We start from the raw sequence: 22,658 nt of genomic DNA, 5'->3' as shown, positions 1-22,658 counted from the left end.
AACTACTAACTCCTAAATGACCTAGTTGGTTTCTTATACAGAATGGCCACATACAAATGTAACAGCTCTCAAGTAAAACGCTTGGACAGGTCATTTCCTGGAAAGCATCTTGTGAATGCAAATTCATAGGCGTACAGTAATTCAGTTAAGCGGGGTTACAACCCCCTCAAGAACCTTTAAGATTAAGATTTAATTTAAGGGGGGTTCCGTTATACTGAGACCTTATGGTCTATTATCCCCTCAATCAGAGCTATTCTCGTCATAACGTGATATCCAGCTCCTTCCAGTTCCAGAGTTCTAATGACCTCCAGTATATGGGATGGTTTCAAGGAGACTATTTCCATTTCTACAAGTTTCTTGTCCAAAATAGATTTTGTGTTAGCTAGTTATGACGAGGCATTCCGTCACCAGGTGATCCAGAGTTTCTTCCTCCTCCCCCACAGAATCATTTTCTGCTAGACTCATTCTTATGAGGTGCTTCCTGAGGCGACAATACCCTGTGAGGAATACAGTGAGGAGGTGTAGTATGTTCTTGCTAAGATCTAGAAACTTCTTGGATCTCTTGGAATGATCCATCTTAAGAACCTTGATGTTCAAAGGAGTTGGGAGAAGCATGGCTTTGCACTGAAGAGCATTAAGTGGTTAAGATTCTAATGGAATCCTTTATATTTTAGAGTAATTAGATTCTTATTATCATATTGATGAATAAAATCATCTTCTTAATTATATTTGTACATCACAAGAGTCACATCACAAGAAGTCGCCCCCAAATCATAATGGACTTGTGACTTGTCTCAGCGTTTCATGCAAACATTCATAGTAGGCATATAAAGGTATTGCTGAACTGTTTATGTGGACCATTATGTATGAATTATACGTAAAATGGATATTCTTATTGATTATGTCAACACTATGCTATCTTGGGAGATGCACATAAGTCACATACCTTAAACCAGATTATGAAGACTCAACATTTATCTAACTTTAAAAAAACTATACATGTTTTCCAATAATTGAAATTTCTCAATGAAAAATTTATGGAACTTTGCTAAACCCACATATATGTTTATGGTAGTTTACGAAAATAGTTTGAGACAAAAGTTTTGTCAGTATGGATAAAATCATATTCCGATATAATGATTCATCATATCTCAAATAGTACACCTAAAGCGGACAAAACAGTGAGCGAAGCAGAAAACCATGTTTGAAGATCGATCCAAAATACCTTCTCTCTAACTAAACTCATCACAAATTTCGATCGATATTCAAACTCAACAAATGTGTGATTTCAGAGTTTTTTTTTATTCGCTCTCAATACCTTGGGAATGTCCTTTCTCTCAGATAGCTATGATTGAGTACAAAGATAATTATTATATTTCGATAATATTCTGATGACAGTATTAACTGGATAAGATGCAGTAGAAATGTTATTTTTACCTAATGCTGTTGCTCCTGCTAAGTCTAGAAGGTGAATCCCGAAGGAGTCTGGTATGGGTGAGGCTGCTTCTGTGTCCCGGAAGGCTTGTTAAGCTTTCCATGCTATCTGTTTCTGACAACCGAGGTGCTACTGAGTATGTGTTACTGAAATAAAAGAACAGGGTATTAACATACGAAATATGTGAGTGAATGTGTGGAGCTGGTGGAAACTGAAGTTGCAGAATTGGTTACTCTCAGTTTCAGCAGTTTCTACTTTATTTTAAAATGAGTTTTTCATGTAACCCTCAGCGAAAAAAGTTGATTTCCAACCACCAAGTCGTTTGATGGTCGAAAAACCTGCTCCACTGTCAGAAAGAATATACCCAGAAGAATGTCGAAAGCAATGACCGGTATGTATGAATGTGGTTGCTCTAATTTTAGGAACTTTTGGCGATTATTGATGGTAATGCCTCCTGACTCTACTGAAAACAGTAAAAACCTTTCATGCAGAGTGTGAGCTAGTATTATCTGCATAAAGTTAGGATTAACATATTTGATACATTTCCATCTAACTACAAGATTTTCATTTTGTATATGTATACATATGAGAGCCTGGTATATTTCGAACCGAAAAGTCTATTGCTGTATGCTAAACAATTTTTATCATTGAGTCACTTTTCACTAGTAGAATAATTCTTACTCCTTTGAGTTGAAGAGAAAGTAAGATGTTTCAATTGAAAAACCATAAACTTATATTCACTTCAGTTGAATATACTGTATTCATAATAAAACGCTCAGAGGTAATGCGTTATTACAAGTCTAGAAGAAAATTGAACATGAGGAGAAAAGAACCCCCAAATATATTTCAATGAAATATTACTCCAATGTGAGAATGGATGGATACTGAATCATCCAATATCTTTATATAGGGTGTTTTTTTTTTCGAGGTGTATAACTTTAAGTTGGCATTACTGTTCAAGATGGCGACCGATTTAACAGCTGTCAAGTGATTTATTCTCAGTATGGTTTGGCAATTCATCATGAATAGACTCACGCCTGAACAACGCTTGCAAATAGTGAAATTTTATTTCGAAAATAATGATTCTGTGCGGAATACGTATCGCGCACTACGTCCATTAGCGATGAAGCGCACTTCTGGTTGAATGACTACGTCAACAAACAAAACTGCATCCAGAAAAACTGACTGTTTGGTGCGCTTTATGGGCTGGTGGAATCATTGGTCCGTACTTCTTCAAAAACGTTACAGTCAATGGTGATCGGTATAGACTATAGAGCCATGATTACTAACTTTTTCATTCCTGAATTCAACAACCATGATGTCCAGGAGCTGTGGTTCCAACAAGACGGCGCAACATGACACACAGCTCGTGCCACAATCGATTTATTGAAAGACACGTTTGGTGACCGCCTAATTTCACGTTTTGGACCTGTGAATTGGCCTCCAAGATCTTGTGATTTAACACCGCTAGACTATTTTCTGTGGGGGCTATGTAAAGTCATTGGTCTATGCGGATAAGCCACAAACACTTGACCATTTGGAAGACAACATTCGCCGTATTATTGCCGATATACGGCCACAAATGTTGGAAAAAGTCATCGAAAATTGGACGTCCAGATTGGACTACATCCGAGCCAGCCGTAGCGGTCATATGCCAGAAATAATATTTAAAATGTAATGCCACAAGATTATCTTGCGGATAAATAAAATTCATGTCAATCGAATAATCCATCGTTGTTTTATTGCAATTTAAAGTTCTATAGCTCTAAAAAAAAACACCCTTTACCTTCTGACCATTTCAGCTAGACAAGTTATTTCAGATCAGAACTCAAGAAGAGGAGCAGTACCTGCGATATATTTTTGTCAACCCATAATGAAGCTATGGCTCATAACCGCACAATATCTCGGTAGATATTCAATTCTAATGAATTTATTGATCGTAAAGACCAGTCATTTACCTGTGTCTAAGCCAAGGAGCGTAAGGGCTGACATTCTCAATCGCCTGAGTGTCCGAGAGCGATCCATCACTGACTTTTGGACGTCCTTGTCGCAGGATCAAACCGTAATCCTGTCCAGCTCCTTTTGGTAAACTCTGTGATCCCATCATCAGTCTTTCTCTGACAGATTGGCTCAGTTGCGTTGCGGTGTTGCCAGTTAATGAATAACTTTTGAACTGCGGTGGGCTAGCTTCTGGAAATTAATCCAAAGTATTAGGGAATTCAAGGTGTTTCAAGAGAAAAAGAGCTAGCGGGATGCCATGGACTTCTGACGTATGGTTCATCTCACATGAGTCAGATTTTGTCTTTCCTTTGTTGTGAATATGAATAATGGTTCCAAGAAATTCATTAAAAAGTCCACATAGCCTAACGAGAGCTCGTTTTTTCCTTTTAACTCGATATTAGAAACTTAAATATTAATTTAAAAGCGAAATTTAAATCCATTATTTCAGTACAAGATAGCACTTTATATAATCAATCATTATTGACAACACTAATTGGTAGTTGATTATAATTGATTAACTGTGTGGTGTTAATATGTATTTACTGACAAGATTAATTGATCAGATTGCTCTTATAATTTCGAACTTTCATATCCAGATAGAACTGCTTATTGTGAATACAAAGTAACACACACTTTGCACAGATTAATTCAAGAAATTCCTTTGATTTACTTCTTCCCAGGTAATTTGAATGAACAATTTTTCTGGAAATCATATCGTGGAATTATAATTGTGTACCTATTCTGTGATTACTCGAGGACGATAAATTTCGATTAAAAATATAGAGACCAAAAGAATTGATATTTAAGGGGTAAGGTTGGGGATTCTTAATTTTTTCTTAGTCCAATAGTTACAGCCGAATAAGTATTGTTTTTCCAACAAGTCCAAAAATACCGATTGTAAGCTGCAGGCTTATGCAAAATTCAGTCAAGAATTTTATACTATAGAACACTAAAAAGAAGCATCATAAAATGTATTCATGTGGTATTATGCTGAAATTTTGTGTCAACATATAGGGCATAGAAGAAATGAATCATAAAATTTCAGATTAATATCTCCTTCATCCAGAAGGAAGATTTTTCTGAAAATGTTTCATGATTCAGTTAGGTACCTAATAATTAATAAATATCTTGGCTTTTGAATTTTAAGATGGTTATTCAATATGACAGATAATAGATGGCGAGCAGTTAGGCACATCATAAGGAATAGATGAAATGATATGAATATCTTGCCTTTTTCGATGACATCAAAATTGGTGAACGTGGATTGTGTAAGTCGAAGCATTGGAATTCTCTCGAATATAACTTCACGAGCACACAAAATCTTCTAACTTGTCGTCAGTGCTTTTCTGATATTGTTTCTCTTAAGTTTTTATGAAACTTCTCAGAACCTAACCTCATAATCATAACATATAACATAAATATATGGTTTATAGTTACTTGATCCTTTCGCTTCTTGTTATTATTCAAGATTTCGAAAGGAGACTGAATTGATTTTCAGAAAGAATTATTACAGTTGGTGATGAATTGCTTATACATACATATATCGCACAAGTAGAATTCCGATAAAATTGCTTCCTTATTATTTTTTTAGGTAGGTATATCAATAATACTTGATCAATGTGAGGTCAACTATCTCGTGAATTATTTACTTTTCGATAATATTAAATACTTAAGATTATATTTTCTTGCGAGAATCTCATTTGCCACGTATATCGATGAGTCAGGATCTTTGTTATGCCATGTATTCTATAGTGATGAATAATGATAATAATAATTTCTCTGTAATTATTTTATATTTAAGTTGCTCCACTCCGGCAGAATCATAATCAGTGGCTTACAATTTAACTTACTATTGAGCATCGAAATCAGTATTCCAACAGAAAATTCATTATTCTTATGAAAGAATAATTCTTAATGGGTGTACTTACTATGAACTTGTTGTAGATCGCTGGAACAAGTTTGGGTCCCTCCAGAAACTTTAACTTTTGTCCTAGGAACGGCAGAAACAGCAGCTGTTTTACCACCTTGTCCTTGCTGCAGTACTGCAATCGAAAAATTACAGACGGTGTAAATACCAACTCTCAAGTAGAAAAAATCAAATTCAGAATTGAGGATCATTGACGAAAGGCACACAAATGATTTATGCAGAGGTCAAAGTATAAATTCACTGCACGAATATATTTGAATCTAATTGAAATGAATCCACATCAATCCTATGAAAATATTCCCTGTTTGATTTACGTAGGTCTTGTTCAAGTTAATGAGATGAGTCCATATAAATGTGATGGCTGCACGATATTTCCAGTAACGTACAGTGTGATAAACGGACGAAAAATCCAATTCAAAAATTAACTATATCAAATTTTTAAGTCAGGATAATATTATTAATTATTTTTAATAGGCTTCTTTCATCAACAGTAATCAAGGTGATCCAACTGATGGTTTATAATTCTGGCATATTGTTGAAACTCGCCTCAAAAATGTTAGCAATGCAAAATAATGAAGAAGCTGTGAGACCTATAGTGTTAAAAAAATTTGTTTGTTAGATGTCGCTCTCATTAATAGAACTTAAATAGTGTTTTTGGGTTCGAAACTATATGAAATTTATATATGTAGATATTTGTTCAACCAGTTGGGAAAACATTTTCCGTAACGAGCTTATTTCTGCAACAAAGTTGCACCAAAACTCATGTTACAAAAACATGTGTTTTATACAATATTTTTTCTAATTTTGAAAGGAAAGTGATCATTTGAATTAAATTGAAATTATTAAAAACCTCCCTAAGAGCGTCTCTCGTAAATTCCTTCAACATTCAGTTATATTTATCTGTAACTTCGTTGCTATGTTATTTGATGTCATGTTTCGTGATTTTGATTGTCAAAAAAGTTCAAAATAATAATCGTTTTTCTTCTTCTGAAGAAATTATTTAGTTTTCTTCAAAGTAGAGGTATATACAAGATGTTCCTAAATTGGAACTATAAACGAAAACGACAGATTCTTCGTGTGCTATAAAAAAAGTGCTGCAAACACTTTGTTTGCAAAATACAGGGTGTTAAAGTTTTATTTTTTTTTTCAAGTTTTTTTCTCATATCATGTTCCTTACACAAGATATTCAACTTATGTTTGGTATAGATATTCCAATTCAAAGTTTAGATCATGTGATATGCCAATTCTGAATGCAAATCAATAGGGTTATATTTTCTCTGGAACAGCGCCCACTTCTTTCTTCCAGTATTTTTTTTTGATGGACAACTGGTAGTTTAGAGAAATTGTAAGAAGAAACTTTGGTCCAGTACTACACTTTTTGTTTTTTTTTCGTTTTGTCGTATCTGCTACCGATTTCGAGAAAAAATTTCAAACAATCCTCTAGAAATCCTCAGGAAAATCCAAATAATTATTCAGAGCCAGATAGTAAGCTGTGATGAAGGAATTAGTAATAACTTTGGTATTTTTTCATCTAATCTTTACCGAAGATTAATAATGATTCGATAAACTGGTACAATCATCACAACATAGTAGGACTACAAGAAACACACTGTACCTCGAAAGCAAATTGTTTGCGGGCCAATGTTCATAGGACTTTTTTCTTAAAATTTCCCAAGAAATCTCTTTTTCTTTGTACCTCTAATTTAGGAAAAGCCTGTATAAAATTTATATAGTTATTTGTGCAACCAGTTCGGAACCAATCAGCTTCCTCACAGACTTCACAATTATGTTGACTGAAGATTTGCCTGACAGCCAAAAGTGTCAAACATTACATAACCGGGAACTACAGCTTCTTCGAAACTATTGTTGAATTCAAAGAACATGAAGCCATAAAAAATCCATTTATTTTTCTTTGCTCCAGAAAAACTTCAACATCCCACCTAAAACCTCACATTCTCAAAACCCCCTTCAATTGAACCAGCTGCATGAAAATGACTGTGGTTCAAAAGGCAAATAGCGCATTTTCCTCCATCAAATCCTGAAAAGAACTGAAATGTACCCAGCCAGCTTTCAAATCTACGTAAAGGTTATAAGGAATCAACCAGTGTATAAGAGTTGTGTACCAACTGAAAGCAAGAAAAATCCTTTAATCGCAACTAGCTGGTTTCATACAAACTTCTGTTTCCATCCAACCTTTCAATTCCCTTCGCGAAGCACACAAAGTTGCGAGATACCCGCCTTCTTAATGGTTCTTTCCGCAATTCAGATGGAATCTAGAAACCGAGAGGTTAGCGAATATGTAATTTCGGACGACATTCCTAATGGAAAGGCATGCTGAAAGGTTCCTCTCCATTCAAATTGCTACGAAGCATTAGTCGTAGGTGATTATAAATTCCCTTCTTTCATATTTCTCTGCCCCCTTTTTGATTCGTAATCTGGGGTTGCACTAATTAAAATGGATTTCGAGCACCTGAGGAAGTGGATGCTGAGAGTGGGTTGCCAGGGAAATATTTTCCGAGATGAAAGAATGTTTCTACTGAAGGTTTCTTTCATATGGAAATGTTTTGGCGATAATGAGATGGAAAGAGCGACTTGGATGTTGCACTTGGAGTGTATGTAGAGTTACTTTGATTCTAGATATATGAGGTGAAAGAATGTTGTGTTTCCAATGTATACTATGTGATGACTACAATCTGAAATGTTTTATTATTTGGTTGAGATCCTCTACTTCCCCATTTCTACAATCGAATTTCAACTCTTCTGATTTTGAAACTAGAAAAAAAGAAACTATACGAACATATGAAGCATTTGGTATGGCATATTATTTTAATGAAGTATTCAAGTCTGAAGTTTAGACTTTAAGAGGCTAACTCCGAGCTTACTTTCATTTCTAAACTGATAGCTTGAACCTCATCCTTCTTTAACTATCCTAAAAAAAGACTAGAACAAAATAGAACTTGATTAAGCACATGCTCAAAAATCTCTCAAGGTAACTTCGAGCTGATAATATTCTCATCTACTGAAAGGCACTTAACATGTCGTTTAAAGCTATTTATACACATTGCCTTTTCTATAGAAATAAGTAGACACTCCATTAAAAGTGTTAACCTATAGGTGATGATGAGAGTCTTATTGACATCTACCTGATACATTGCTGTACAGGAATTTGTCAGTTTCAAAAGCATATACATATTTTCAGTTGATTTTCATATAACAGCTAATTATAGTTAAGTAAATGAAAAATATGGTTACCAAACAAGTTGAAAAAAACCATACGGCAGATAATTAATCATTTCAAAACAGTTATTATGAAAATAAAGGGTAAAATCTATGAGTCCTGGGGAACTTCCATATAACCTGGTAACCTAAATGCTATCTTCACGATATTAGTGAGAAAAATAGCTCTAACTTCGTAAGAGTTTAATTTAGTTGTGTAGCAATAATGCTACATTGTGTAGCAATAATGCTACTCAACTAATTTTTTTCCAGACCATAAGGTCTGGAAAACATTAGGCTGTTTGTCTCTGATAACGAGTCGAGTATTTCAGAAGAGGTCAATAGTGTCATCATTGTGCTTGATGATCAAGCTGTTAGGCTTCAGTTGGAAACATTTTCCTGATCTGGCCTGAGACGTCTGACAAAGGCCTAGGACAGTCGGGATATAAAATATATGGCTCTGGACGACATGTTATATCAATAGGACGTTACATCTTACCATACCTAGCTTGAAACAATGAAGGTTATTCAGAAATCATTCTTCCTGGTTTGATGATAAGAGTAGGCGGACTGTCTCTTTCAATTTGACATCTTTAAGCCAAGCCTATTGGGTTATTTGAAGTCTGACTCATTCTAAGTAGCTGACTATCGAATCATTCAAGGTCTAAATGAATGAAATATCGCCATATATTTGCAATACCATTATTGATTTTTGATCTTATCCGATTTGTTTTCCTATACGATTTCGTACCAACATTGAAGGCTGTGGAGCTGAACATGTATTGTTCCAAACATAATTCCAAATGTTTTTTATATAATGCTGTATTAAAGAGATCTAGAGTGGAAGTTAGACTCAGGTAACATGCCACCATCGAGGACTTGTGTTTTTATATGACAGTAAGTTGTCTTTCAGACAACATATCCTGTCTATTTCTGCAGCATCTCTGAGGACTCATTTGGTCACCCTACACATCCATGGACAGCCTTATTCTGGAGAGAGTACAGAACAAGTTCCTCAGATATGTTTAAATTAGAAGTGGCTTTAGAAGTTCTTTTGAGTTTTTCTCTGCGAGTCGTCCAGCTTTACTGTCTTCCTTGAGAGCAAGAAGATTGAGGAGTTTAGAGGAGATTTGTGGCGTTTTATAATACTGTCATTGTCAGATAATATTTTATGATTGATGATTTAATAATAATTTTTCTTGTAGAAATGTTTTGTACCGTTAATTGAGTAAATAAATGAATTAAAAGATGAGGAGTGGATTTCGCTTTTTTAATGCTATATGTAACAAATGAAGCAACTCTATTTGTCGTTGTCATCTTTAAAACCTCACCTTGAATCTGGTTACCATTCCCGTTCATCTGGGTACCATTCGTGGTACCGTTCTGTGAGGCCCCCCTCTTGACGTAGCCAAAACTCTGGGGCACCCCCCTCACTTTGTTGCTCTTCTCCTTGGAGCCGTGAGGACTGCCCCTGCGTTCTCTCCTTGCGCTCGTCGGGCTGGGTGGTGCAGGACCTGGGGGAGGACTTCCGACACCTGGTGAATCCTGGTACCGCTTCCATTGTCCGTGTTTGCTGTCCTGCATCTGCACCCCATTGCGGGACCGGGAGTTGTTGCGAGGTCCAGGAGCGGGCGGGGGTTCCTCTATGCGCCCCCTTCTCGCAGATTGCTCCGTCAACACCGTGAGGCCGGATCTGCACGTGCTGGAATTAAAGTATCAGATTATTCGTCTTGTTTATTGAATTTCATCTATATTATTACTCTTATTAGTTCAAATTATTCATATAATTGATGCCATTGAGGACAATTGAGGCAATGTACTGATTAACTAATTAATTGTATGGTAAAATAGAATACTTTGCTATAAACCTTGTAAAATCATAAATACCCCTCAATAACATCACAAAGGCTCGTATATTTTAATAGGCAGGCTATATACAGTGCTGGCAAGACTGTATCTTAGGATAGTGAAAATGAAAAAGGGCTAAATCTCCGTCTATGGTGTTAACATAATACTCGTAGTCTCATTTCCTCTAGCCTTTCTTTAAACCCTTGAGAAGAGTAAGTATTAATAGTAACTAGTAAATGATATTTTAAAGCTGACAGGGTGAGGAACTGGATGAGAGATGTATTTTTGTTGATCCTAGTCAACAAGTTCCGTCATTTCCATTTGTTCCAAGCACTATTTTTCATCGTCAGATCTTGGTCTCAATGAAAATATGCCTTTGTTTCCTAAAAATGACCAACTGAGAATTCAGATTATCTACGTGTTCTTCCCTTTCCTCAAAGCAATGGTGGAAAGACAATCGTTGTGATGACCGCATCTACTCTTTATTTAATGAATGGGATCTCTGTTCTTGGCGTTGGATATCGTTGCCAATAATAATACTGTATAATATGTTGCTTCATGGTAAAACTCAGTTACTTTGCAGTATGGACAGTATCTAAGCTGAAGATACTGAGAAAATATCTTATCGAGTGACTAAAAAAGTAATTTGAGATACGTTTCTGAGCTTCTCGTAGAAAACAGTAACTACATAGTTACTTCAGATATTTTGCAGCTCTGAACAATATCAAATTGAAGAAGTTGTAGATCGTCAATTATAATAATAATTGATATTCACAAACACTGCATGGTAAAAGCACACGATACAACCGTTTTAGGAAAATCGTTTTATTCTTCTTCATTTTCTGTATTTGCAATTGAGAGAAGCTAGTCAGAAATCTTTTATTCATGAGGGTGAACATGTAAACCGGTGTAACAGTTCATAATTCCGAAAATGTTTTCATCAAAACATATTTTTATGGAGAAAAATCAATTATTTTCATTTTGAGAGAGGTTGACGTGAATAACTATTAACAAACTCTTCATTCTGTAAACACAAGGTTCAACCTTTTTAGGAAAATCGATTTATATCTATTTATGTTGTCGAGAGTGAGGAAGGTCAGTTAGAAATCCTAATATCTTATTCATTACGTTTGTAATATCAAAGTATGTACAATACAATTAATTATTTAAAACTGAAGAAGCAGATTACTATACGACATAAATTCTGTCGTCAAAGCATATTTAGTTACTAATTTATTATTATTACTTTAGACCCCGAATTAATTGTTCAGTAGAATTTTATAGACGGAAGGATGTCGATGAATTTGACATGCTAAACTCAATCAAAACTGAATAAAACCATCGTATTTTGTAGCTTTAACATTCATAAAATTCATACAAAATTGTTGGATAAAAAAAATTCAAAAATCAAAAACAATTATTGATTGTTACGGCTATAAATACGATGAAAACAGGGAGAATGTTCGATTGTTTCAATTCACCCAGATAAATACGTTGAAAAACGTATATTGTTACCCTCTGGTCGATGACTTTGGTGACGCATTGTTCAAGGTTAGGATCATTCGAAGGAAGTAGGAATGTTTTCAATTGGCGTTTTGATTACAATTTTCACTCAATACAAACACACGATTCACGTACAACGACTGTACTCCAAAATATAAGAATGACAACAACAAAATCGCACCAATACAAAACAATAAAAAAAAATGAGGTAAAAGGGGGTGTTCACGTAACAATCTTCTAAACAAAACGGACTCACGCTTGACAGAAACTTCTCCAGACGTCGGCGACAGGATCATCAAGCCCAAACTGCTCATCACACCTGAACTTAAAAAACTCGAAACGTATTTATCCGAGTGACTTTTAACGATAACAATATTTCTAGTTGTGCCCAGTGACCATGTCTGGCGGGCGTCTGCGACCTGGGATCGATGGGGGTGCGCATGTTTGCTGGGCATATCAACCCCTGTGCATTGCACCACGGTCGGATGGCGAACATGTGATCCTCCCCCACCCCTTCACCGGAAGAACACGATAACGCAACAGGAGCGCTATCAGGAGTCTCCCCTTTGTGTATAGTCTATTGACGAAGGCGTCAAACTCCACCTTGGGCCTTACTCGATTAGGAAACAGTTTGATGTCAGATAGAGGAAGGAAGGTGACCTAATTAGGTTTCGTGTTTGGAGACAATTGGATTGAATATTCTATGGGAATTGAAAGAGAGGCTGATTGGAGTTAAAACGCGTAAAAAAGAGACTGCTTCGCAGTGATTAGATTCTTAGGAGTTGAACATGTTGACTGACATCGAATGAGTAAACAGGCAGACAACATGAATAATGGGTTAGGACCCTTGGTTCACCATTACTTGATTGAATCTTGATGAGGTCGTTTATCCTGAATAGGAGGTAATCTTTCTAGGAAACTTGCGGTTGACTATGCACTTTATCTTGTATCAGAGCGAGTTTTTTTGTAGTTGTGCTTCATATTTGCTGAGTATTCTCTGGTTGAATTACCTATTCAAACTATCCAAAACGTGTTGAATTCCTTATTTTTGTAGATGGTTTTTTTCGCTAATGAGTAGATCAATAGGTATTCTTTTGTTTATTGGTATTGCGATATCCCACGTTGTCTTTTTATCAGAGGGCTCCTCCTTATCAACTACGTAGCTTATTCAACTCAAGTTCAAGTCAAGTAGTAGCTTTCCAATGTTAAGTCAAGTACTTAATAAATGAATACTTGACTTGACGTTGAAAAAGTACTACTTGACTTGAATGTGAATTGATTTCAAGCTCAAGCCAAGTAGTTCGAATATCAAGCCAAGTAGCTTGAATATCAAGTCAAGCCGTGAATCCCTAATTGGTAGTTAAATCTTGGATTTTCAAGTCGACATTTTAGAGCACCCATCTATGAAGCTCCTTTCCCATTTCCCACAAGGATGTGAGAAATAAGAGAATATTGAAATAAGCTACGTCCATAACGATGTGTATTGAAGAATAAAGAAGTTTGAGAATATTATCATACTAGAATCCATTCTACAATTCTTGATATTATAATCTTATTTGGAAACATTCCTGACTAAAATACAAATCAAAGTTTGATTATAGTTTCGAGTAACTTTGGCTGCATTTTTTCATGCAATTCATTTTGAAGTAAGAGTTTCAATAAGATTATTGACGAAGGTGTCAACTTCCACCTTGGGCCTTACTCGATTAGGAAACAGTTTGATGCCAGATAGAGGAAGGAAGGTGACCTAATTAGGTTTCGTGTTGAGAGACAATTGGATTGAATATTCTATGGGAATTGAAAGAGAGGCTGATTGGAGTTAAAACATGTAAAAAAGAGACTGCTTCGCAGTGATTAGATTCTTTGGAGTTAAACATGTTGACTGACATCGAATAAGTAAACAGGCAGACAACATGAATAATGGGTTAGAACCCTTGGTTCACCATTACTTGATTGAATCTTGATGAGGTCGTTTATCCTGAATAGGAGGTAATCTTTCTAGGAAACTTGCGGTTGACTGCATTTTATCTTGTATCAGAGAGAGTTTTTCTTGTTGTTTTGCTTCATATTTGCTGAATATTCTCTGGTTGAATTACCTATTCAAACTATCCAAAACGTGTTGAATTCCTTATTTTTGTAGATGGTTTTCTTCGCTAATGAGTAGATCAATAGGTATTCTTTTCTTTATTGGTATTGCGATATCCCACGTTGTCTTTTTATCAGAGGGCTCCTCCTTATCAACTACGTAGCTTATTCAACCCAAGTTCAAGTCAAGTAGTAGCTTTCCAATGTTAAGTCAAGTACTTAATAAATAAATACTTGACTTGTCATTGAAAAACTACTACTTGACTTGAATGTGAATTGAGTTCAAGCTCAAGCCAAGTAGTTCGAATATCAAGCCAAGTAGCTTGAATATCAAGTCAAGCCGTGAATCCCTAATTGGTAGTTAATTCTTGGATTTTCAAGTCGACATTTTAGAGCACCCATCTATGAAGCTCCTTTCCCATTTCCCACAAGGATATGAGAAATAAGAGAATATTGAAATAAGCTACGTCCATAACGATGTGTACCCCATTGAAGAATATAGAAGTTTGAGAATGTTACTAGAATCCATTCTACAATTTTTGATATTATATCTTCATTGGAAACATTCCTGACTAAAATACAAATCAAAGTTTGATTATAGTTTCGAGTAACTTTGGCTGCATTTTTTAACGCAATTTATTTTGAAGTTAGAGATTCAAGAGATAGGTAGAACTTCAGATTCTTCTAGATCTTAATATAATGAAAGAAAAACTAGTAGGTCTGTTCTTATTTTTGTGGAATGATCCAAAAGTTCATATTTCATCTAATGAATTATTACTTTTCCTTTTTTGACAGCACTAAAAGACATTACGCAGTTCTCACCTATCGCTCATTATAGAGCACGAAATTTAACACTTGTAATTGAGTCACTGAGTTCATAACCGAATATTTATAAACATACCCTTAGTCACCAACATAGACCTTGGTCTAGAAATAACGTACCTATTGGCAGATACTTCTAAACTGACTCTTGAGATGGTAGTTGTGGAATTGAATGAATACGACATATATTTGACAACTACTGCAATTAGCAGAAAATATAAGTTCATTACTTGACTTCAAGAAAAATTATTTCTACCTTTTTTACTAAAAATACAGTTTTACAGGAATTATAAATTTTATACCTAGTATATGATGGAATTTTCAATTATACATAAACTTTTCAATGAATTATCATTCTGCTTTGTGCTTTGAAAACAATTCAATTTTTGTTTCTTTATTTATATTATTGAAATCCAAATTAAAAGTTATCTCAATTTGAAGGCTTGTATCTCCAATTCTTCTGGTGCACCTTCTTTGGTAAGTAGATACTAATCTAGTTTTCGAATAGCAGTAAGAACTTTATTGTTGCTCAATCCCCTGTTTCTCTATAACCGAGTTATTTTAATCATTTAGATTAGATAAGCTTAATCGAAGGTCACTTCTGTTGGGAACAGAGGCGTTTTACGCCCCTCGAGACTATTTCATTACTAGGATGCAATTTCAGCTAGAGATCCTAGATAGATATTCACCTTAGATATACCTATTAGAATGATTCAACGTAAAAGGTATGGCGTTTAACATACTTAGGATTGATTTATTGCTTCCGAGTCTACCGAAAATAAGGAAATCTTTGTGATCAGTTTTGGAAAAATGAAATGAATGCATTCTGAACAACTTTGGTTTCGTATTGCTTTGTCAGTCTATGCATTCGTGAATGCGTGAAGCAATAACTCTACAATCTTAGTTTGTCCAGAAAACAAGAACTAGATATTACAATAAATCTAAAAGTGGTTCCAATGATGCTGATGAATATATCAGAGAAAATTATTGCTGTATGAAGCTCTTTGGTCGTATAGCATACAGTGGTAGGGATAGTTCTGCTCTAAGCGCATTTGTGTTATACTCTGAAAAAAAATCCGAATTAGATGAAAGCTCTTTTTTGATGCAGTTAGAAGACAGTCTAGCAATACTATGGATAAGGAGTCACTTATATTAAAGAAATCAGATGTGAAGTCAGCTATTAGACCCAATTTACACGTGTAAAGTAGTTAAAGCAAGTAACTAAATCAAGTGCAGAAATTTAAATGGTCTACTGAAGTCAGCTCTTGCTCAAGTACTAAATCAAGCAGTTCATATCTTGCAACTAACTAAATTTCTTCACATGAATTGGCACCTTGCCTATGTTTAAGTCTTAGCGAATATGGTACCAACAATAAAAGCCTAAGTAATCAGCAGATGACTGACAATCCAACAAGAAAACTTGGTTGGTCCTACCAGTCTCCTAAAAGTTCCAACAAAAATGTTAAGTTGTTTGTTCATCTTGCAAAAACTTCAATTGCTAAAAATACTGAAAAAAGAAAATGCAATGCTTGTCGGAATGAAGAAATTTCACATAGGACACAATGAAAAAATGAAATAACTTTGTTATAATATTTGGACAGTTTAAACGATTTTCATGTTTGGATCATACTTTTTGTTGAACTTTTATGTGTTTTTTCAAATTTTGAGTAGAATAAATATTTTTCTCTAATTCTGTGGTTATTTCGTTCATTCTTCCACATCTTGTAGAACAAAATCGTGCGAGAATATATCAGAAACGCACAGTTTTCATGGTTATATTATTCCATCATTCTATGTTGGTACTCCGAACTTTCCGCCACGGCTTTATCTGTTAATTCATCAATTTGCCTTAAAGAAATCAGTTCTGCCAACCAACATTTTTCAATGCAAAAATCACTAAAATATATTTATGGAAATATTTCATTAATTTCAATGAAAATGCAATGAATTAGAGAAAATAATGTATAATACTCGTACAGAAGGCTCATTCTACCACTCGTCCATTCCAAAACTCGCCACTTCGTGGCTCATTTTTGAATTTTGAACTCGTGGAAGAATATCAATGCCTTCTGCACTTGTATTATAAATAACTATTTTGAACACAAACGATTCTTCTATTTCAAATAGAATGGGGTCCCTTGGGTACCCCTAATAGGTGTTCGCATCTCTATCATAGGCGTGCAAAGGTTAAGAGGTCAAAGTCAAAACACCTCTATTCGATAAACAATCGGTCGAAGGAACAACTTGAACGATACCGGCTCGTCTTTTGGCCGGGGCTGGGTGCTCGACTTGACGCAATAAAAAAATAAACAATGAGACATTTACCTCGCACCGGTCGGTTGAACCGATGAATCATCCTAGCTGGAGCGGAGGCAGAACGCGTGGCCAACTCACAAAGAACAGCTGGCATCGAGCCGATTGCGTGAAATCGGAGCTCGCTCATTACACCACGGTCGAGGGAACCTGAACTGGACGTTTCAATCTATGGGTTAGAGTGCTGCGTCCCCTTTTCTATGGTCATCACAGAGAAGAGACCCCTACTGAGATTTCTGATAGACTCGTAGGTTTTTTGGCGAGATTGACCATTTGGGGCGTTTGTAACGGTTGGAATAGGAATTGGTGTTTGTTTAGGGTCGAAAATACTGTGATAATGGTTGTTGTGTCATGCTCTTGAAAAATTCACCACTTGCAGTAGATATTAATGGGCGAACAAGTTTGTTTCCGCCGTTTTTTCCGGAAATCGAGGCTTTATTGTAAAAAAACTGGTTATACTTTCCATCTCAACGTTTCCAAGAATGTCTTGACCACTTTCGCAAAATGGGGTCGAGTATTGTCATGCTGTAAAATCACTTAAACATATCTCTCGTTGTATTCCGGCCGTTTGTCTTTCTATGCTCGCCTCAAACGCATTAATTGCGTTCGATAACGATCCCTTGTGATTGTATCAGTCGGTTTTAACAACTCATAATACACTCCACCGAGCTGGTCGCGCCAAATACTGAGCACGACCTTGTAACTGTGAATATTCGGTTTGGCCGTCCACTTGGAAGCATGGCCGGGATATCCCCATAATTTTCTACTCTTGGGATTATCGTAATGAACCCAGTTTTCGTCTCCTGTCACAAAGCGAGCAGAAATCCTTTCCGTCTTTGCCTTACAAGCAGCTGTTCACAAGCAAACAAACGCCATTCAACATCTCTCGGTTTCAACTAGTACGGCACCCAATTTTCTTGTTTCTGAATCATTCCCATGATTTTCAGGCGTTTTCAAATGGCTTGTTACGTCACTCCCAATGTTACTGCCAATTCTTCTTGCGTTTGACACGAGTGTTGATCATGTAATGCCTCCAATTCTGCATCTTCGAAAACCTTCTCTCTCCAGTCTTCGGCCATCAAAATGACCGTTCTTGAAGCGTCGAAACTACTCTCGGCACGTTCTTTCACTACTAACGGCCTCACCATAGGTATTCAAGAGCATTCGATAAGCCTCAGCCGGAGATTTCTTCATATTAAAGCAGAAAATTGAAACCTCCCTTAAATGACGAGAAGTTGGCTCGTAAGCTGACATGTTCAATCGAGAATAACTTTATGATGCTGTCACAAATCGACTGATATTTCGATGGCATTATGTTTACAAATACCTAAGCTTATTGTATGACATCTACAATATTTTCATTTCGACTACCACTTACCGATACAGCCATCTATTCCAAAACAGCGGAAGCAAAGTTGTACACCTAGAGTTGTACAGCTGGAGCTCAATATTACAAGAGACATAACAATGATAGAAAGAAGGCAGAAAAAAACGGAACACAGACCTGGTGAAAAGAGAGAAGAAAAAGAAGATCAAGAACTGTTATCTGCGAATGAATATTGTTGTCATCGAAACATTCCCATAAGATCAATAGACCAAGAGTTCATAGCGTTTGTTTACCAGCTATAGATTGAACAAATACCAAACCTACCAAAAATGGAGATGATGAACCACATAGCTCCTTCAACTCCAGTGGAAAAAGTATGAATACTGAAAAAAAAAGACGAAGAATCTCCCAAAACTGAAAGATATTAACGTCGTCGCGAATAAATTCGCGATAAAAAGAATATCATTTATAACTTCCATCATCTCATCACTTCTCCATTACCTAACCAAGTGAAATTGAGGACTTTTCTTGCATCAATACCGACAACAAAAGACGAGGCTCTTCTCCAACTGCGCAAAGTGGATGAAGCTCGCTGAATCGGAATAAATTGGGATGATACGGCGATTTTCCTTTCCGGCCGCAATGTTGTTAAATCCAGCGCGAGGGACGATAATGGACCACGCTGTAATCAACGTGACTGATGAAACAGTTTACAATGCACTTTGTTATGAATGGGGCCAGAAATAAAGCCGCGCTCTGGTAAATATTGCGCGAGCATTGAAGGATTTTCTAATTTGCAGCATCGGATTCAGGGTTGGTTCGAACAATCAAGTTGTAGGATTCTTCGATCGTTTAAGGATATTATCGGTTCAATACTTTCTTTGGGAAGCTTCCGAAAGCATGTAGGGAAATTAACTATTTGAAATTCTCAAGATTCATATTTTGGAAAAAAATTATTAGAACAAAATTGTCAGTCCTAGCTTTTAGAAACTGAAAATATCAGGTGTACAACTTTGCTTCCGCCGTTTTGCTATAGATGCCTGTAGAGGTACGTGGTACTCGAAATAAAAAGATCGTAGATGTCATACAATAAGTTTAGGTATTTGTAAGAACTCCATCCAAATATTATACGATTTGTGTCTGTTATTGTCGATTAAACATGTCAGCATACTAGCCACATTCTCGTCATTCGGGGAGGTTTCAATTTTCTGCTTTAATATGAATAAATCTGCGGCTGAGGCTCATCGAATGCTCTCAAATAACTATAGTGAGGCCGCTATCAGTAAAGGAACGTGCCGAGAGTGGTTTCAACGCTTCAAGAACGGTGATTTTGACATCGAAGACCAGCATGGCGGTGAAAGAGACAAGGTTTTCGAAGATGCAGAATTGGAGGCATTACTTGATCAAGATTCGTGCCAAACGCAACAAGAATTGGCAGGATCATTGGGGTTGACGCAAAAAGCCATTTCAAAACGCCTGAAAGTCATGGGAATGATTCAGAAACAAGGAAATTGGGTGCCGTACGAGTTGAAACCGAGAGATGATGAACGGCGTTTGTTTGCTTGATGTGAACAGCTGCTTACAAGGCGAAGACGGAAAGGATATCTGCATCGCATTGTGACTGGAGACGAAAAATGGGTTCATTAAGATAATCCCAAACGCAGAAAATCATGGGGATATCTCGATCATACTTGACGGTTCCAAGGTCATGCTCAGTATTTGGTGGGACCAGCTCGGCGTAGTGTGATATGAGTTGTTGAAACCGACTGAAACGATCACAGGCGATCGTTATCGAACGCAATTAATGCGTTTGAGAAGAGTATTGAAAGACAAAAGCCGCAATACAACGAGAGACATGATAAAGTGATTTTACAGCATGACAATGCTCGACCTCATTTTGTGAAAGTGGTCTAGACATACTTGGAAATGTTGATGTGGGAAGTCCTACCCTCTGCCGTAATTTACAGACGTTGCTCCCTCGGACTATCAATGGCACATTGCTTGGCTGACCAGACCTTCCGGTTTTATGAAGAAGTAAAAAATTGGATCGCTTCGTGGATCGCTTCAAAAGATGACCAGTTTTTTCAACGCGGAATGTGTACGCTGTCCGAAAGAAAGTAATGGCAAACGATGGACAATACTTTGAACCATAAATGTATAAGCAGTCTTTCACAACATTAGAGATAGAAAGATTGAGTCTCATGTCACGTGACCACGAGGGAGAGCATAAAAATGTTTGAATTTGAAGGAATGATATAGGGAAGCCAATTTTCATGTTCTAAAATGATTCAATGGTTGAATGCAGAAATTTAATTTCATCGAATGTAGATTTGATATTATAAGGAAAATCAAATTCCGAACTGCCATATTTACGGAATCCTTCGAAATCCGAATCTACCTTGAAAATTTTCAGGTCTCTCCGTTTCAGCATATTATTCTTTCGTTCAAATTCGAATGACAATGGAAGTCTGACCTATCAATTCAGAGTGTACCTTCATTAAATGTCTCAAGTGGTAGGTTGTCTCACATCAATAAAAAGGCTCAGCAATTGAGTTGTTCAAGTCTCAACAAGAAAACCGTTCGAAGCAAGTGGTTTAATTTTTCTTGAGCTATCAGATTAACTTTTGTACAGACCATTTGGAGGAAACTACTAAGATGAATCATAAGAAACGTAAATTCTCACATTACTTTATTATGTTATTGTTTATTTTTATTGTTACAAATAAGAATTTGAAATTCAAAGATCGAGTTGTGATAGTTCTAGGATCCATGGAAATGGCTTTCAACGTTTTCGAGAAAGACGTAAAAAGACGAGTTTTCTAATTGGATTATAAGGTTAGGATTTGCCTGACTGAACTAAACTTTTTTCAATAAACAATAAGCATCAAATCAAGTGACGAATAAGGCTAGGTAGCCGTCGATTTGCAAAAAAAAAAAAATGTTTCACCAAGACAAGGCTCTTAACGAGTATCATAGTCAAATTCAACGATTTGCGCTTTCAACTGCTTGACCACCAAGCTTATCCTCCCAGATCTGACCTCCAGTGATTACTGGCTTTTTGCAGACCTCAGAACAATACTCTAATGGCCTCCAATGAAAAAGTGAATGCCGACGTTGGATCCTATTTCGAAAGCAAAGACGAAATCTTCTACAGAAAAAGTGTCACTCTTGAAGATAACTATGTTGGAAATTGAAGTAGAATTAAAAAAGTGTTATTACAGGTTAGACTCGGAACTTATTGAGTAAAGTGTTATGTACCGACTTCATTCCCATTATAAAATCACTCAACGATTCAAACAATAACAAAATAATCGAAAATGATCCTATGCTGATGAAACGTCCAAAAAATGATGGATTACGCAGAATACAGAAGTTTAACCACGAGGGGAGCACTAAATCAAATTAGGCTATTATAAACATTGACTTGAACCCAAGGGACTCTAGTCTCATGGCATAGTGCTGCATTCGTTGATCAATGGAAAGGAGGGTGTACATAATGGATAATACAATTTGCCACAATCAAAATGCAGTTTCGTCATCACGATTTCCATAATTCAATAGGTTTGAATAATGGCGAAGAGTTAGATTGATGGGATTTGGTTTTGAACACAACTTCACGCTTTACGAATCGGTGGACAAAATCAACACGAATGAAAAATATTGCAAATTTTGCAACATGGTTTATTATTTTCTCTGTCAACGAAAAAACACTAGAGAGGAAAGAAAATTGAAGATATCAATGGGAAATTTTTTAAGTGACTTTGTGCTTGCCCGAGAGATGGCGTCGTGGGCTGCGCATCTCTCTCTAAATCGGTAATGCTGGGAATATAAGAGGCTGGGACTTTATCGAAGTCGTAAAAATTTGCGAAAGTTGCTAGTATCATCGATCGTATTATGTTTTGAAAATTTAGGGGTGAAATAAAAAAAAATTCATGATTTTTAATGCATGAAAGCTCAAAACCGGAAAATATACATAATTAAATGAATGAAATATTGTTGCTTACTTACAACTGAAATTTCGAATGATATTTCTTTGGGTGTATAAGAATACAAATCTCTGTGCGAAACTTGCAGGGTTTTTGGTTTACTGGGTGGAAATGCATCAAGCTAAGTGGAGAGTGAATAAGGGGTTTTCCTGAAGTACAGTGAACGAGAATTGAATGGATAAAAGAATGAGGTGA

General features: G+C 36.1%; 1 protein-coding gene across 6 annotated transcripts in view; it reads right to left on the bottom strand.

Annotated features, from left to right (window-relative positions):
* Positions 1–22,658, bottom strand: part of LOC123677155 (protein sickie) — a 190,000-nt gene that overhangs the window by 35,251 nt on the left and 132,091 nt on the right. For all 6 annotated transcript variants that reach the window (XM_045613695.1, XM_045613697.1, XM_045613696.1 and 3 more), the window contains 4 exons: positions 9,911–10,281; positions 5,365–5,478; positions 3,394–3,625; positions 1,438–1,581 (listed from right to left, as the gene is read on the bottom strand). In XM_045613695.1, coding sequence (XP_045469651.1) covers positions 1,438–1,581; positions 3,394–3,625; positions 5,365–5,478; positions 9,911–10,281 — 861 coding nt within the window. The remainder of the gene's footprint in view (positions 1–1,437; positions 1,582–3,393; positions 3,626–5,364; positions 5,479–9,910; positions 10,282–22,658) is intronic.

Source organism: Harmonia axyridis, chromosome 3 (assembly GCF_914767665.1).
Source record: "Harmonia axyridis chromosome 3, icHarAxyr1.1, whole genome shotgun sequence".
In the NCBI taxonomy this organism is placed as follows: Eukaryota; Metazoa; Arthropoda; class Insecta; order Coleoptera; family Coccinellidae; genus Harmonia; species Harmonia axyridis.
The sequence above is the reverse complement of the archived record's forward strand: the minus strand, read 5'-3'. Positions and strand labels throughout refer to the sequence as shown.